Here is a 16920-nt window from a genome sequence, read left to right as displayed (position 1 = left end):
CATTCCCCTCAGCCCGTCACATATTGATACAGAAAAGCAGCACACCTTTCTTTTTCTTTTTTGTGGTCCGCAGTTTCTTGCGACTGCGGCTACTGCGGCTAGTAGAACCATCAGAAACAGAATAGCTATTGATACTGGCGTCGTCGAAGTCAGACTCCACATCTAAGTCATCGTCCTCACTCTAATGGGGCGAGAAGAAATACGACTCAAGATTCAGGCCAAGGGGAAGAAGAGAGTGGTGGAGAAGGGAGGCAAGGGAAGGGAGACAAGGGAATTGTTCTTCACTTGGGGCACTGCAACTACGGCAAGGACTTACACAGTGAGCCTAGAGTCCTGTTCTATGACCAACTCCCCACATACTTCAGCAACCACCGTGAAAGGTGAAATCCTGAACTAAGACACCATCCTCTCCACGGGCTAAGGCACCATCACCAGGGGACAGGGACAGGCTGGGCTCTCACCGAGGATCTTTTCCTCTTAGAACCAAAACCTCCCAGCTTGATTTTCAGGGGAGCTACTTTCTTGGGTTTAGGCTTCTTGGCGTCGGGGACACGAGGGCTACCCTTAGGCTTCCTCCGAGCATTGGGACCTAAATCAGGAGAAAGCAAGTGAGATCATGCAGTCCAAACATCCATAACAGAGCAGAACGTGGGGAAAAGAAAATATTCACCACCCAAAGTATTTCCACTGGGTTGGCCAAAAAGTGCCTTTTTAAGTAAATGTAAGACACATTTTTCACGTTGGAGAACTTTATTACACAATGTATCCATCATTTTGTTCCACTACCTTCTGCCATTTTTCTGGCAACTTCATAATCCTGTGTTCCCAAAACTTATCTTTTTGAGCAAAGAACTGTTCCAGGTGCCTTTTACAGTCTTGCAGGGAACTGAACTTTTTTACATTAACAGAATTTTATAAAGATAAAAATAAATGGAAATCTGAAGGTGCAGTGTCTGATGAACAGGGTGGATGAATCGAACTTCCCAGCCAGGCTGTAACAGTTTTTGCCTTGTCATCAAAGAAACATGCAATCTTGCCTTACCCTGATGGAGCTAATAAAGGACTCCTTTCCAATCCCACCACAAACACAACATCACCTTTGTTAGGATGGAGACCAGTCTTTGATGTAGTTGGTGGTGGTTCATTTCACTTGCCTCACGATCTCTTCTGTTTCACATTACTGTGTTGACTGTTCTCAATTAATGTCTTGATTTGATCACTATCAACTTCAACTGGTCTACCCAACCATGGAGCATAGTCCAGCGAGAAACCTCCAGCCCAAACCTTTGCATATGACTTTTGACACATTCGATCAGTCACACCACCTTCTCCCCATACTGCACAAATCTTTTTTTGCATTTCAGCTGCTTTTTCACGTTTCTTGAAATAATAAAGCGTAATATGCCAAAATGTTGCCTTTCTTCTTTTGTCTTCAATACTAAAATGACTACACAAAAATCCAATTTTGGTAGTTTTTTTTTTAAATGCACACTGATATGACAACCATCACAATACTACCTAATAAAACTGTTTCAAATGAAAAAAAAAAAGGACAACTAAGCGAGACTAGAGCCATCATATGGAAAACAATCGAAGGAACTTTTTGGCCAAGCCAACAAAATACGCCCCACCTAAAACATTTCTACACTGAGCTTCCCAAATTTCCCTCCTAACCCAAGATTCATTCCTCCCTCCTGGCTTCTATCTTTGGGCTGACAGAACAGCACATCCACACGTCTGCCAACCACACTAGCCCCCACTTCCACTGGGTCCCATTTTCACCTTTGCCCTCTTTGGTCTTGGCCTTGCGGATAGGCACCTCCACAGGGGGTGGAGGCGGTGCCACTTCAGTGGCCGTCACCATGCTCTCAACCACAGCCACTGCCGCCGCTGCAGCCGCTGCCACAGAAGCCCCAGAACTGCCTTTGAAGGGGTTGTTGGTGCTGAACTCCCGCCACTTCGCACCCAAAACCATCATCATCTTGGAGACGGCAATCTTGGGGTTTTTGGCAGCAATGAGGGGTCTGGGGGAGAAACAGCAGGAACAGAAAAGAGGAAAAGTTTAAAAATAAAAGATGGCGATGGAAGCAACAAGAGATAATGGAAGTGCACTCCATGCCATCCCCAAGACCCTCCTGTTTACCGAACAAACTGGCTGAAGGCCTTGTAGTTGGTGAGGGTGCGATAATCCTCCTCAGAGAACACATGGTCAATGTCTTCCATGCCCCAGTCTTCCAAGAGCTGAGCGGATGACTTAGGCTCCTGTAGAGAGAGCAGGGTCAAGGCTTGACTCCGAGTGCCCACACTCACCAGAGGATGTGAGCCACAACTAAGGCTGGCAAGTTGAGGGTAAGAGCAAATCATTAGAAACAGGAGGAGAGAACTCAATCTCAGGGGCAGCAGAGTGTCTGGGAAGCAAAGAACAGAGAAGAAGGTGGAAACGCAGGCACCTTCGAGTCGTCGTCGTCCTCGTCCTCCTCCTCCTCCTCTTTCCGCTTGGATTTACTCTTCTTCTCCTTCTTAGGGCCCAGCTTCTTCTTCTTCTTCTTACCAGGGGTGTAGTCGCTGCCTTCGCTGTCTGAGCGCAGGGCCACCTCTTCCTCCTCCTCCACAAACTCGGGCCCCTCCCCAGAGCTGTCCCCCAGCTGCCGGCATAAGAGCAAACGCTGGAGCAGGGAAGGGGGGAGAGGGAGACAGACACACACATGCTACACACATGCTGGCCTCAGGACAGCGCCGAGGCGATGCCTGGGACCTGGCAACCCACTCCACGGCCAGCGAGCGAAGGCCGCAGCCCTCCAGCCCTTCTCAGGGCTCCTCCTGCCTTCCTCCTACTCCCCATGGCATCAGTCACCCACTCACCTCCTTTTTTTGGCGCTTGCTCTTAGGGATTTTAGGGTCTCGAGGTTTCTTAGGCTTTTTCTTCTTCTTGAGCTTTGGAGTCTCTGCTTCTGACAAGTCCTCTTCTGGGTCCTCTTCGTTTTCTACATTTATTTAGCAAAGAATGGTATGCAGGGAAGAGATCAATAGCAAAAGGTTAGCGCCTAATCCAGAGGCTTTAGTCTTGATTCCCCCACCTCTTGTCCCAGATTCCACTGGAGAGAGCTGCTACACACGCCACCAGTGGAAGCTGATACTCGGGACAGAAACAGACAGAGAGCTGGAGATCCTTGAAACAGGCCTGCAGGGCCAAAGTGGGCCCACCTCAGGCAGCTCCCCAGACCCTGAGCAGAAGTCCTCTATACGTTCACCAGGACAGCCGAATCAAGCTGCATACAGTTAACCAAGGGAAAGAAACAGGTCCAGCCCTCCTATGTTCCAGAAACCATGAATGAGAATGAAAAATCCTACCCAGAAAACAACAACCAAAGACAACACCCTCAGCACATTCCCAGACCAGTACCTGCTCAGTGGTCCCGGAAACCACATCCTTCACTAACCCCCTCTGGCTCATCACTGCTCAAAACCACCAGAAACTCTAAGCCCCAGGTTCAGCTGCCAGCCTAGTATCGTGCCCACCCCCAAATCGGACTTCCCTTCCCCATCTCCAGCTCTACTGTTCCTTCCTAGCTTCTCCTGGGTCAGTAGCCTCTTCTCCCCAGGGGCCCAAATCAGCCCAGCTGTCACCATCTCCCCCCCCTTCCTCCTCCCATCTGGCTCCGCCTCCTGCCGGCTAGGAGCACACACAAAGCCTGGGGTAATGCTGAGAGCTCCAGGGCAGGCATAGGTGGGAAGGGGCACCAAGGGTGGGGGAGAAGGCCAGGAGGCAGCTTCCTTTGTAACAGACCTTCATACCAGCGCACCAGCTCCCTCCTCCCTCCTTCCCAAGCCACCCCCGCCCAAGGAGGGGGGAGTGGAGAAGGGAGTGGAGGAGGAGGGAATGCCTCATCCACTGAAGAGAGGGAAAATGGCTCCTGACCACAGAAGCCAGCCCAGGGCACCCAGCTGCCAACAGAGGACAGACAGGAAGTAGCAGGGGAGGGGGGCTGGGTGGAGAGAGGTAGCCGGAGGGGAAAAGACTACTCTCTCATAGATTTCCCAAATGATCACCTGGCCCCACGTCCAAACGCCACCTCTCCTAACACTACCCTGGGATGACACAGTTCGCAAGACGCCATTCTAATGTCCTAGACAAGGATACCCAAGACACCCTGAAGGGTGACCCCACATGAGGGCCTGAGTTACTCCCTCAATCATTAGGATTTCAATCATCAGAGCTAAGGTTTAACAAAAGTTTGGCGGTACTGTGTCAGAGTACACAACCTTGTGACACCCAAAAGGTTGGCCTTCCTTGCGGGATGGAAGCCCACAGCAAGTCTCTGAAACTCAGCTTCCTCATCACCTCTACCCAGAGTGCAGGCCACAGATCCTAAAGCACCTCTAACAAGGTTACAGGCCGCCATCTATCCAACCGGCTAAGAAAAAAGGGAGCAGCACCTAGAATAGTGGACAACAGTCTCCGACACAGGTTCTTAGCTCCTGGCCCCCAGAACTGGCCCGAAAACGCCTCTGGCTCCACCCTTCCTGTGAGGGGCAGATACTGGGGAGCAAGACACACTGGACAAAGCGGCATCAGCCTCCCCCTTTCCCTCTCAGCCGGGGATCAGGCCAGGCACAAGACAGCCCCTCGCATTCCCCTGGGAATGGAACACCAGCTTGGATCTCAGAAGAAAGAACCATTTTCTAAGCCCTTCTCCCAAATCATCCCTGTACTGTCCCTGTCCCCAGTCAACTACATCTCTAAGAGTCACCATCAAAGCTGGAAGTGGAGACTGGGACAATTCACATAGGCAAAGGGGACCCCCCTTCCATCCACAGAAGACCCTCCAACTTCTCAGGCAGATGTGCTGACCTGCCAAGAGGCAAACTGGCTGATATAGAGGAAGATTTGGGAGAGGGGCAGGAATGGGGTGTGGCAAGTGGAAAAACTGGGTCACACTACAGCTTGGGGCAGAGTTCACCCTGGGAGCCCGCACAGTTCCCAGTCAACACAGGGGCAGCCCCAGCCCGAGGGGCCAATGGGAAACCCAGATGTGGAGCCAGCACTGGCGGGACGACACTGCTGCTTCTCATGCCCCCCACAGAAAGGATAGGATCCTCTCAGCACTATCACCCTCCCCCACATCCTGGGCCACAGCACAGAAATCTGCCACTGTGCCCTCCACGGTGACAGGATTCAAGCCTCAGTTTCTGATCCCAGCAGCTGAAGACTCAACAAGAACACTGACCCTCTCTCCTAAGTGTACCTGGGTGGAAGGGGAGACTTCCAACTAAGAAAGCGCCAAATGTGGAACCATCTTTCCCAGACCACCTCAACTTGCAGCTGGAGCTAAGGAGAGAGAAGGCAAAAGGGAAAGATGTTTGCTGGGAAACAAAAACAGAGCCAGCAGGATCCCAACTTAATATATACAAAGAAAATGAAGAAATAGCAGGTAAACAAAAAGATGAAGAAAACAAATAGGTGACTTAGCTAGATGCTCTGAAGAAAAGACAGAGAAAACAGAGATCCACTTTAGAAACATAACAACAATCATCATCTGAGAATAGACAAGAGTCATTCCAACCAGGCAGGGTGGTTAAAACAATTCGGGTTTGGCCAGTCCAAGGAGCCACCCCAAATCACAGACAGCACAACCCCCAACACACCTACACAAACACTTCACACCACCAGCCCAAACCCTAGGCTACCTGAGCAGGGCAGAGCCTTCTGGGAAAACAGCCAGGATTAAACCGACTTGCCAGAGAAAGAGGGGTGCCCAGGGTATCACCTCCCTTCTTTCTGCCCCTCCCAATGTATCCTGCAGGCTATGACATTCTACCCCAGCCCCACTCTTAACATTCCAGCAATCTGCCTGACTAAAAGCGCTCTAGATCCCAACTGAGGAGCGCAATTCAAACTTCACACAGTTGAAACTGCACAGAAAGCCGGTAACTGATCAGAAGCTAAAAATAATCAGAGAGTAACCCGCACTCCCTCTTTCTTTTCCACAGCAGCAACCACAAGATCCTGCTAACAGAGATGCTCTGACGGTCTTCTCCAAGAGCAATCCTCAACCCCCTCACAGCCGCTGCCGCCGCGCCCAGCCTCCAGGGGTCCCAGGCACCTGCAGTCCTTCGGGAACCCACACCAGGCAAAGCCTACCAACCCCGAGAGCTCCCTCGACCGGGATCCGCAGAGCGTTCCCAAAGACAGTGCAGCAAGCTTGCACCGCGGTCCGCGGAGCCCAGGAGGCACATGGCTTCCACCCCCCTCGCGCCGGAGCTCCGCAGAAGGGAACCACTCCCTGCGGATGCCCTCTACCTCAGGCTGCATGGTGGGAGCCCAGAAACTCAACCCTGCCTCTCCACAGTCACCAGGGAGGGCCCAGATGGCTCCTTCCTGCCCGGGGGCCCTGGGGGAAGGTGTTACCTGGGTGGGGTGGGGGCAGACTGTTGTTCAAAAGTGCATCCATGTCGTCCTCCTCGCTGCCCGCGGAGCAGGGGGACGGGGAACCCAGGCCCGACGCCATCCCCTTCCGCTCCCGGCCAGGGAATTGGCCCAGCTGCTCCTGCCTGCGGCCTGGGGCCCTCGACACTGGCCCGAGTCACTGTGCGGGGGAGGGGGGAGAGAAAGAGAACAGTCAGTGACGCGCACGGCCCCCTCCCCCACCCCGCCGCGCTTTCCGCCCACCCCGGCCCCCCCTCAGCCACCCGAGCAGGGCACCCGAACCACTCAGGCTGAACTTAGTTCCACACTCCCGGGGGCGGCCCGGAAGCTGGCTCCCCGACTGGAGCCCCCCAGAGAGAGCGGCGCCCCCGAGGGCAGGCCGGTGCCGGCGTGGGGAGGGGAGAGGCCGCTGGACGGAGCCGGGCGTGACGGGGGATGGGGTCCGAGTGGCCGCAACTCGGGGGGGGGGGGGGCCGGGGGAGGCGGCTGGCGGCGAGGCGCTCGGGGACACAAGGTCACTTGGGGGTGGGGGGGGCGCCTCCCTGCGCCTGGGGAGGGGCCAGTCCCCAGACAGGGCAGCTCTCCAAAGGCTGTCCTCTGGGACAACTCGGGCTCTCCAGAGGAGCGGCGGGGACGAGGGGGCGTGGAGGCTCGGCGCTCCGGGGGACTGGAGGCAGGGGCGTGGGGGGCCGGCACTCCCACCGGGCAGGGGGCCGAGCCACGTGTCCCGGGGGGCAAGTGAGCTGAGGGCGAGGGGGACGCCGGGCATTGTGGGAGGCCGAGTACGAGATGGGAGTCGCTGAGAGCGAGACTCGGGTCGGGCGAGGGCGGGGGCTGGGCGCACTGCCGGGCAGGGAGAGGCAGGGTCGGCTCCCGGGGCAGGGGGCGGTCCGCGGGTCCGGGGACGCCCGAGGAGCAACTGGGTGAAGGAAAGACCCTCGGGGCTGGTCGGGCTGAGAGGGGCGTCTCTCTAGGAACCCTGAGCTCTCCTCACCCCGGAGCCGCCGCAGGTCGCGCTGGGTCCGGCCCGGTGTCACTCCCGCTCCGGCTCCTCCTCGCCGCGGCCGAAGGGGGGAAAATGGCTCCGGCTCCGGCGTCGCCTCTTAAAGGGCCCGAAACACCGGCCGGGAAATCCCACCGCACAGGCCCCGCCCCCCCACGGACAGCCCATAATAACCTCAACCAACTCCAACCCCCCCTCCACTACCGCCACCCTCCTCCTTAGGTCTCCCGGGCAACCCCCGCCCCCTCGTCGCTCCGGCAACCATTGGCCACGCCCCCTTCGAGAGCGCGCGCGCGTGTCACCCGGGCAACCACCCACCTCCTGGCCATCCCATAATACACACGGACACCACCCCCCCACCACCACTACCACCCCACGCACACACACACCATACACATACATGCCAGGGTTGTTGACATCTCATGATATTGCAGACCTTTTGCAACTAACCCTTTATCCCCACCCCCCGACATCCCATAATAGCTATCCTTTGCCAACTTCTTCACTCTTGGCCCTAACGCTAACATCCCATAATAATTCGTCACCTCTCCCTTCCCATGGCCATCCCATAATAAGCACCCGTCCCAGCCCTTCAGCCTCACATCCCATAATACTCATCCCCATCCCCCACAGACATCCCATAATAACCACTCTTCATCCACCCCCAGTTTGATATCCCATAATAGTCAGAAACTCACCCCCCCCCCCATCAACGGACACTTCGGCCTCCTCCCACACACATCCCGTAATAATCAGTCTCCCACTTTCAGTACTGACATCCCATAATAACCCAACCCCTGGCGCTGCCCTCAGCCCCTGCAGGCTAGATCCTCACAACTCGACCCCCAGACTTCACACATTCATTCTAGTTCCACAGCCCTTAATAACCACTCCTCCCCATCAGAGAGATATCCCATAATGATCAACAGCCATACCGTCACCCCACAGATGGACAACTAATCTCCTTTCCTCTAACACTGGAAAGATATCCCATCATTTCACTCCCCCACCCACACACTGACAGCCCATAATAATTGCAAAGAACTCGTGGTCAACCAGACATACCATAATACTCCCAGCACAACCCAGAGTCACATCCCATAATGCTTCACCTCCACTACACTACCCCTATACCTTTTCAGCCAGACATCCCATAATATTCATACTCATACCTCCTCCATCTCCAAGGCTGTCAGTCTATTCTAACACCCACACCAGAGAGGGTGAAGCGGGCTACCCACATTACCCTGTCCCCGCCCCAACCGTACACACCTTCATCCCTTAATGAGCCAAAGCAGTGTCCTGGCACAAAGCCTCTTGATGTATGAGACAGACCCTCGCTTTCCTCATCCATCATTTCCAGACACCCAGAAAGTGACAGTCAACCTAGGACCCCACCCAGTCCCACCAAAACCCAGGTGTTCTCCAGACACTTACCTTCAGGTGAGTTTTCAGTAAGACCAACCAAATAGTGTGCTGACCAGATGAGCCATTCACATAAAGTTTCAGTTCAGTCGCTCAGTCGTGTCCGACTCTTTGTGACCCCATGAACTGCACCACGCCAGGCCTCCCTGTCCATCACCAACTCCCGGAGTTCACTCAGACTCGCCTCCATTGAGTCAGTGATGCCATCCAGCCATCTCATCTGTCGTCCCCTTCTCCTCCTGCCCCCAACCGCTCCCAGGATCAGCGTCAACTCTTCGCATGAAGTTTAGCTCACCCCAAAGCATCCCATAACAATGACAACCCCCCACCTAAAGACTATTTCTCAACATTCCAGCAGTCCTTATCCCATACCACCTCCCCAGGTCAAGCAGTCCATTCTCATTCCTATGAATGGACATCCCACCATGGTGTGAACTGAAGATCTTGCTATCTGCTCACGAAGACCCAAGATTTGCTCTCCTTGTACTCATGTTTATGCAACAAATGTTGAGGGAGTATCTAGAAAGGCACAGAGCTGGGCACCATAATGCCTCCCTTCAAGAAGCCTAAACAATCAAATGCTGAGGCTAGACAGAATGTCTGGTGTCAATGAAACACAGTGCTAGTTCCTAATTTCCTGTCACAGGGAATAAAACAAATCCCAACTGGTCTCAGGAGACATCAGATCCCAGTAGAGATTCTCAGTGGTCCTTCTAGAGGTGGGAGGTACTTCTAGAGGATTTACAACGTAGACGGATGGTTAAGATAATCTCTCTGCTCCCTATGTATGTACTAAGGGATTTTGATTGGAAAATACTGTCCATCCATCCAGCAAAGCATTTCTAATACAGAAACCCTATAATGTCATCATGTGCTTCCTTCCTGAGAGACTCCTCAACATGCCAGAATTATTATCTTTATATTTGAACCCTAGGGGCTTTCCTGGTGGCACAGACAGTAAAGAATCCATGGGCAATGTGGGAGACCTGGGTTCAATCCCTGGGTTGGGAAGATCCCCTGGAGAAGAGCATGACAACCCACTCCAGTATTCTTGCCTGAGAATCCCCAAAGATAGAGGAGCCTGGAAGGCTACAGTCCCTGGGGTCTTAAAAGAGTTGGACACAACTGAGAGACTAAGCACAGCATGCTTGAACACCAAATCCTGCTGACCAATGACCCATGTTTCTCATTTATATGTTCTCATTCGTATCCTGAAGTCTCATAACACTTCCAACTGCCTCCATCCTCCTCTTGTTGAAGTCCCATTCTCCCCCCCCCAACAAAAAAACCCCTCATCACTGTATAATACTCACAATCTTCTCCTCCCGTGTAAAAGTCAACATCCCAGAATGCCTTTTTCATTTATAATGCCATAAGGAAGCCTCCAGAAATATACTATTCCCTTCCTTACCTGTACCTACCCTGCAGCTACCCTGGGGACCTAACCTAAGAAAGTCAGAGAACCCAATCTTAAAATCCTTTGGCCCTTAGAGAACCTGAGCCTATAGCCTATCACTTTTTCCTCTTCCTGAGCCCCAGAGAACCTGGGTGAGAACCAGTATCTCAGCACCACTTCCTTGGTGCCCTCACTCCAGACCCTAGAGTCAGATAACATCTTCCTCTACTCTCCTGTGCCTTTTTCACACAAGTCCAAGGCCCTTGTGGGTACAACAGGTTGAAGAGCAACCGGAACTTCCTCCTAGGAGAGGCCCTTCCTGACCAGAAGTGAGTGTGTCGCCCTTCTAATCTCACTTCCCTAGAGAAAGGGCCTGGCCAGATGACCCTCCCTCCTCTGGGAACCTCAGGACTGGAGAGCTGGCAAGGAGAGATGAATTCAGGAGAGGCAGACACTTGCTTAGGGAAATCAGCATCCCTATGCTTCCAAGCATCACTTTGCCAATAAAGGACAAAGGTCCATCTAGTCGAAACTATGGTTTTTCCAGTAGTCATGTATGGATATGAGAGCTGGAACATAAAGAAAGCTGAGCACGGAAGAATTGATGCTTTCAAATTGTGATGCTGGAGAAGACTCTTGAAAGTCTGTTGGACTGTAAGGAGATCAAACCAGTCAATCCTAAAGGAAATCAACCCTGAATACTCACTGGAAGGACTGATGCTGAAGCTGAAACTCCAATACTTTGGCCACCTGATGCAAAAAACTGACTGACAGGGAGAGACTCTGATTCTGGGAAACACTGAAGGCAGGAGGAGAAGGGGGCAGTAGAGGATGAGATGGTTGGATAACATCACCGACTCAATGGACATGAGTTTGCGCAAACTCCAGGAGACAGTGAAGGACAAGGAAGCCTGGTGCTGCCATCCACAGGGTCGTGAAGGATCAGACACAACTAAGCGACTGAACAACAACAAAGGCTTCCAAGCAGAACACCCGTGACAGCTCTCTCCCCAAGCTCCTGCCTGACTTCACTCCCTAGGCCACCCTTTCAGCACATCCACTCTGGCACACAGGCTATTTCCCCCATTCTGCAAGGCTGCCTAGTCTTCCCATTCAATTATCTTGTCTTCAAGGTTGGGCCCCATTCATTTGTGCAAATCCTCCCCCATGCTTATTCCGAGGACTAAGAGCAAACCCTGCCCTCCTCACTTGGGGGACAGGAGGCAGCTCTTTCATTAAGGTACCATCTACCTCCTTTCAGGAAGTTCTTACTAACCTACAGAGCTGCCAGAGCATTATTATGCCCTCCTCTCCCCCCATTTCTTTAGGGGATCCAGCCTGCCTCTGGGCCTCAAATTTCATTCTGTAATGTCTACATCTTCCCATATATACATCTTCTTCCCATATATACACCAAGTTACCACAAAGATTCATAAACCAGGAGAAGAGTTTTGTAACTGGATAGTCACAGCTTGTCTGTGGAGACACACATGGTCCCTTTTGTCCACCACAGCCCTTTACACCCTCTGCCGGTTGTACCCACTTACCATTTGGTTCCTCTTACTCCCCACCTCTTCTTGATACCACCACAAGGGTAGGTCAAAGGCTCTTCTTCTCTCCTTGACTTCCAGGGGGCTAGAATGTTCATGACACTGTTGTGGTCCTTCTGCCTCTGTGCTACCCCTCCCTACCCTGGCCCCAGGCTCCCCTCCCAGATAAATTATAAATAAACCACTAGCGAGATTGGCCCACAGAGACTAAGGGTGGGATATCTCCTGATTAATGCACCCAAGGGGACAGCCTCTCTAGCCTGTTACCTTAGTGTTCTGCTTCCCTCCCTGTGGTACAGAAGAACCTAGAATAAGAGTGGGTTGTCCACGGAGTTTTCAGCACATACTCTGTAGTTCTCTCTCCATCTCTGTTCTGTGAGTCCCAGAAACTCTGTCCGCTAGACATTTAAGAGTGTTCCTGCTCTGTCAGAAAAGGGGGTTTGGGAAAGCAACACAGAAAAGCCACAGGGACAGTGCAGGCCGATGGCTAGGCAGGATGGAGGTGGTACAGGGCTGGGGGGGCACCACCGCACATGTGTCCTGAGGAGCCAACTCCGTCTTGCTCCTCCGGTGTGGCTGCAAGGTGGCACAGCTCCCCTGGTCGGACCCCTACCTGAGCCACAGTCCAGCCAGAACTCAGGCCTCCTCACCGCAGGCCTGGACTCAGCCACCCTTGTAGCTCACAAGCTGTTTAGGGACCCAGGTGTCCAGGCTTCAGATCCAGCTAGCTCTAGTCTGCCCCCGGGGCCTCTTCAAACAGCTGTCACGGATGAACCTCTCCAGCCAGTCACTCTTGCCAGGCCTCAGGTCTGGCTCCAGGGCTCACCCCACCCTCCCCAGCTCCTTCCCTCCCTCTTCCTTCCTTTCCTTCCCCCTCCCCCCCTCCCCAGAGCTTCACCTACTCAGGACAGCCCCACCCAGCTGTGCTGGGCACATCCCATAATAATCCTTCTTGCTAGCCCCCACCCCCCAAAAAAAAGAGAGAGGCGGCCATCCCATAATAGCCACCCACAAGAGACATTCCGCGGTGACCGCCCCCTCCCTGCAGAGCTGCCGGGAGCAGCCATCCCATAATAGCTGGCCGCCTGTTTTACTGGTTACGGCTGTGGAGGGAGCTGGAGAGGAAATGGAGGGGAGAGGGAAGGAGAGGAGGATCAAGGGCCCGCACTTTGTGGAAGGGAGTGACAAGGGGAAGGAGAGTGACCCAAGGGGATGGGGAGCCAAGGGGACATGGACAGGTGGGAGGTGTGGTCCACTGGCCACCACAACCCTGCTTTGGGACCTTCTCCGCATCCTCAGGGGGTTCGTTTCCCCCTCAGCACCCGGAGGTGGCTGCTAGTTAAGGAAGATGCCTAGGATGGGTTGAGGTGCTCAAACAGCCAGAGTGTGGGGGGTGGACTTCAGGTGTTCTCCTTGGGCCATGTGCGGAAGAAGGCAGACTTTAGTGAGGATGGCAAGAAAGTAAAGGGTGGGGGGGTCGGAGAAGCTCTCCTCAGGCCCTCCCCATTCTGCACCGCCATCCCATAATAATCCCCCGGCCCCACTCCCCCTCCCACACACGACATCCCATAATATCTTCTGGAGAAGCAGTCCCCGCAGTAGGTACAAAGAGCTATCCCATAATATGCTCCCCCACCCCCACTCGCCACCCCCCCCAACTTGGCCCCCCCCTCAGTCACATGCAGCCGGTGCCATCCCCCGCTGCTCCCCCCTCTGGCCACCGAAGGCCTTGCCAGCCCATAATACTCTTGCCTCTGGTCGCAGGAGGCCTCCAGCCCATAATATTCCCTTCCACCACCACCCCCCCCCCTTCCCGCCCCGCACCCCTTCCTCCCGCCTCCAGTTGGAGCCGGGCCTCACCAGCCCATAATATTCCCCAGTCTCCTAAGGCTGCTCCAGCCCATAATACTCTCCCTGTCTCCTAAGGCCTCTCCATCCCATAATACTGCCAGACGCCTGACCTGTGGGCCAAACCCCAGCCCGTTCCACACATCGAGGCTGTGTCAGCGCCGCCGGTCTCCCTCCCTGTCCCTCCCTCCTCCCGCCTCGGCGCTCTCCCTCCCAGGCTGTCTCCCTTCCGCCCTCCTGCCCTGGGCCCCTCTCCCGGCCCCACCCGGGCCTGCCCGGGCCCTCACTTCCCCTCCAGCCTCCTCTTTTGCCCTTTCTTCTCTGCTTGGTTCTTCCCATGCCCCCTCTCCTCTCCATTCGGGCACTTTCCCACCCACTTCTCTGTCTGTGGGATGGACAAGGGGCCAGTGAGGAGAGAGTGCCCCCAGAGGGCGACAGGCCAGTCACTGCCCCTGCCTCCTCCTTGACCAAGCACCGAGAAAGCTGGCCCCGCCTGCCTTGCTCACCCATCCCTGGCCCTGGTTCTGATTGCTGGCAGAGCTCCATCTGGGCGAGGATTCACCTGGAACCCTTGCTGTCTTCCAGAAACTCTCCCCTTGGGCATCACAAGCCGACTTCACCAACGGCCTGTTCTCCCCAGACCCTGGTTGGAAAGAGAGCTCCCCCTTAAGGGATGGATGTCTCTCAGGTGCCTTTCAAAGGTGACCTCATTAACCCTCACTAGAACCCAATAAGTAGATGCTATGATCCCCATTTCATGGGGGAAACAGAGGTTCAGAGAGGTTAAACAACTTCCAAGGTCACACTGCCAAGAAGTGACAGAGCCAAAATTAGTACCCAGGTTTGTTTGACGGCAAAGTTCTGAGAGCCTTTGGGATTCTCCAAGCCCCTGGGAGAAACTTTCCTCTTCAGTGTTTTCAGTTCTCCTGTGGAAGAGACAGCATGGTGACAGTTCCCCAGCCTCCCCGGGGTCCAGGGTCTCCTGAAAGAAGGGAGAAGGAAGGCTCTGTGGGAGGTTAACGTCCCCCTCCACTTTTCTTCAGGGGACTCCAGGTGGCAACCCTACGGGGATTTCCCTCAAGATGCTCCATGGCTAACAAGCATGTCTCCTTGTTCTCCTGAATTTATCTCAAGACCAGTGATTGTTCCTCTTCCTCCAGCTTCTCTCACCACATGGACGGACCATTCTACAGAGAATGTGGACCTTGAGGAGAACCAAGGAGTGATGTCCTCTTTGGTTTAGTTGGTGGACAATCAGGAGTGCTGTCTTGGAGATGTTGGGCACATCCCAGGTGGGGGAGGGAAGTGCATGAAGGCTGAGGTGTCCAGCTTTGGGTGCTGTCCTTGAGCCACGCCCTTCCAAACCCTCGATGTGGTATGTTTTAGGGCCCAACACCATTGGAACCATGAATGAGCTCTGTTCTCAGCGCTCACTCAGCCACAGTGGGTTCTGCACTGGGGCGGAGGCACGTGGAGAGGGAAGGGGCTGTTGTGTTGCAGGGTGAGTGAGTTAGGAGCCCCCAGAGGAGGAACTCCACTGAGTGGAGGGACAGATGACACAGTGGACTCAAGGTGAGAGAGTGGAGGCCTACATGAGGAGGGAAGGAGAGGAAAGGACGCCAAGGAGTGGTGGGTGGAAGGGAACCAGTGATGAGACAGTAGGCTGTAAAGGAAGGGGAAATAAAGTAGGGTGTTCTGTGAAGAGTAGAGGAGCTTAGGAGTCTCAGAGACACCATCCCACTTCCTGGTTGTGTGACCTTAGGACCTCAGCTCCTCCAGGATGTTTCATCTGTAAAGTGGGGGTAATCGTTATTCCTAATTCAGAGGGTTATTGTAATAATTAAATAAAACAATGCATTTTGAGCACAAAACTAAGGTCTTGGCATGAAGTGAAGTGAAAGTCACTCAGTCGTGTCTGACTTTTTGTGACCCCATGGACTATACTAGAGTCCATGGAATTCTCCAGGCCAGAATACTGGAGTGGGTAGACTTTCCCTTCTCCAGGGGATCTTCCAGACCCAGGGATCGATCGTAGGTCTCCCGCATTGTGGGCGAATTCTTACCAGCTGAGCCATGGGGAAGCCCAATTGCATAGAAAGTATTTTTACAATGTGTTCACACACTTCTCCCTGTGTCTGAGATTTTCTCATTTTCCTCCTTTGGGTTTTCCTAACCCCCGAAAAGATAAACTTCTGGACGCAGGGTGGTCTCTGGATTTCCCACATGTAGCTGCCATTATGTTGGCCACCCAGTCATTGGGGGATCCTGTGAAAATAGCAGTGGCTGCAGACTTCCTTAAACTTCCTGTTTGTATCAGCTTCTGCTCATTCCTCCTCTGCCTGCAACATCTCCTGAATCTAATCTCTGCACTGTGCAGCATATGGGATCTTAGTTCCCCAACTAGGGATCAAACCAGAGCCCCCTGCGTTGGAAGCGCGGAGTCTTAACCACTGGGCCGCCAGGGAAGTCCTCCTGAATCTATTGGTGCCTCTCTGTTCTCATGGAAACCCTGTGGATACATCGAGTGTGGGGAAACAGTCCACTGGAGCTTACACGATGGAGAGTCCACACTGGAGAAAACTCACTTCCATCTGCCTCCGCAACTCACACCTCCTGGATCAACCCCCTCACCTGTCTTTCTCCTTAGACTCCTCCTCACCTCATTTCCCTGTAGTTTATCCCACACAGTGTGTCAGGGTGGGCTGAGCCTCCCTCAAGAACCTCCCTCAAGAACCTCCAGGGACTGTCTAGTGCCCAATAAATTAATGGCCAGTGCCTTCCCCTGCATTCTTCCATCTTCCATCTTGAATAATAACTATCCTTGACTTGTTCTTTGGTCCGTGCTAGATAGTAAACTACTTTACAGCAAGGTTCTACTGTTCATTTTGTTGTTGGGTCACTAAGTCACATCCAACTCTTAGGCTCTTCTGTTCATGGGATTTTCCAGGCAAAAATACTGGAGTGTGGAGAAGGAAATGGCAACCCATTCCAGTATTCTCGCCTGGAGAATCCCATGGACAGAGGAGCCTGGCAGGCTACAGTCCATGGGATCGAATAAAAAAAAAAAGAATACTGGAGTGGGTTGCCATTTCCTCCTTCAGGGGATCTTCCTGACCCGGGGATCAAACTTATATCTTCTGTATTGGTCAGGGGGATTCTTTACCACTGAGCCATGGGAAAGCCCAATTATTCACTACAGCAGTAATTAACACAACATTGTAATTCAACTATACTTCAATAAAAAATAAAAAAAAGGAAAATGATTCAACTG

At 53.4% G+C, this 16920-nt stretch overlaps 1 protein-coding gene across 8 annotated transcripts in view; it reads right to left on the bottom strand.

Moving 5' to 3' along the window:
- Positions 1-7706, bottom strand: part of CHD4 (chromodomain helicase DNA binding protein 4) — a 29687-nt gene extending 21981 nt beyond the window's left edge. For 4 of the 8 annotated variants that reach the window (XM_069585846.1, XM_069585850.1, XM_069585845.1 and 1 more), the window contains exons 1-8: positions 7422-7693; positions 6410-6587; positions 2863-2984; positions 2451-2666; positions 2144-2262; positions 1783-2024; positions 462-589; positions 46-181 (exon numbers count right to left, since the gene is read on the bottom strand). In XM_069585846.1, the coding sequence (XP_069441947.1) occupies positions 46-181; positions 462-589; positions 1783-2024; positions 2144-2262; positions 2451-2666; positions 2863-2984; positions 6410-6509 (1063 nt within the window). In that variant the 5' untranslated portion in view covers positions 6510-6587; positions 7422-7693. Of the gene's footprint in view, positions 1-45; positions 182-461; positions 590-1782; positions 2025-2143; positions 2263-2450; positions 2667-2862; positions 2985-6409; positions 6588-6723; positions 7046-7421 lie in introns of those variants that run through there. The other 4 variants (XM_069585851.1, XM_069585848.1, XM_069585847.1 and 1 more) reach the window with 4 other exon arrangements.
- Between the last annotated feature and the right edge of the window lie 9214 nt (positions 7707-16920).

The sequence above is a fragment of the Ovis canadensis genome, chromosome 3 (assembly GCF_042477335.2).
Source record: "Ovis canadensis isolate MfBH-ARS-UI-01 breed Bighorn chromosome 3, ARS-UI_OviCan_v2, whole genome shotgun sequence".
NCBI lineage: Eukaryota > Metazoa > Chordata > Mammalia > Artiodactyla > Bovidae > Ovis > Ovis canadensis.
This window is presented reverse-complemented; position numbering and strand designations above follow the sequence as displayed.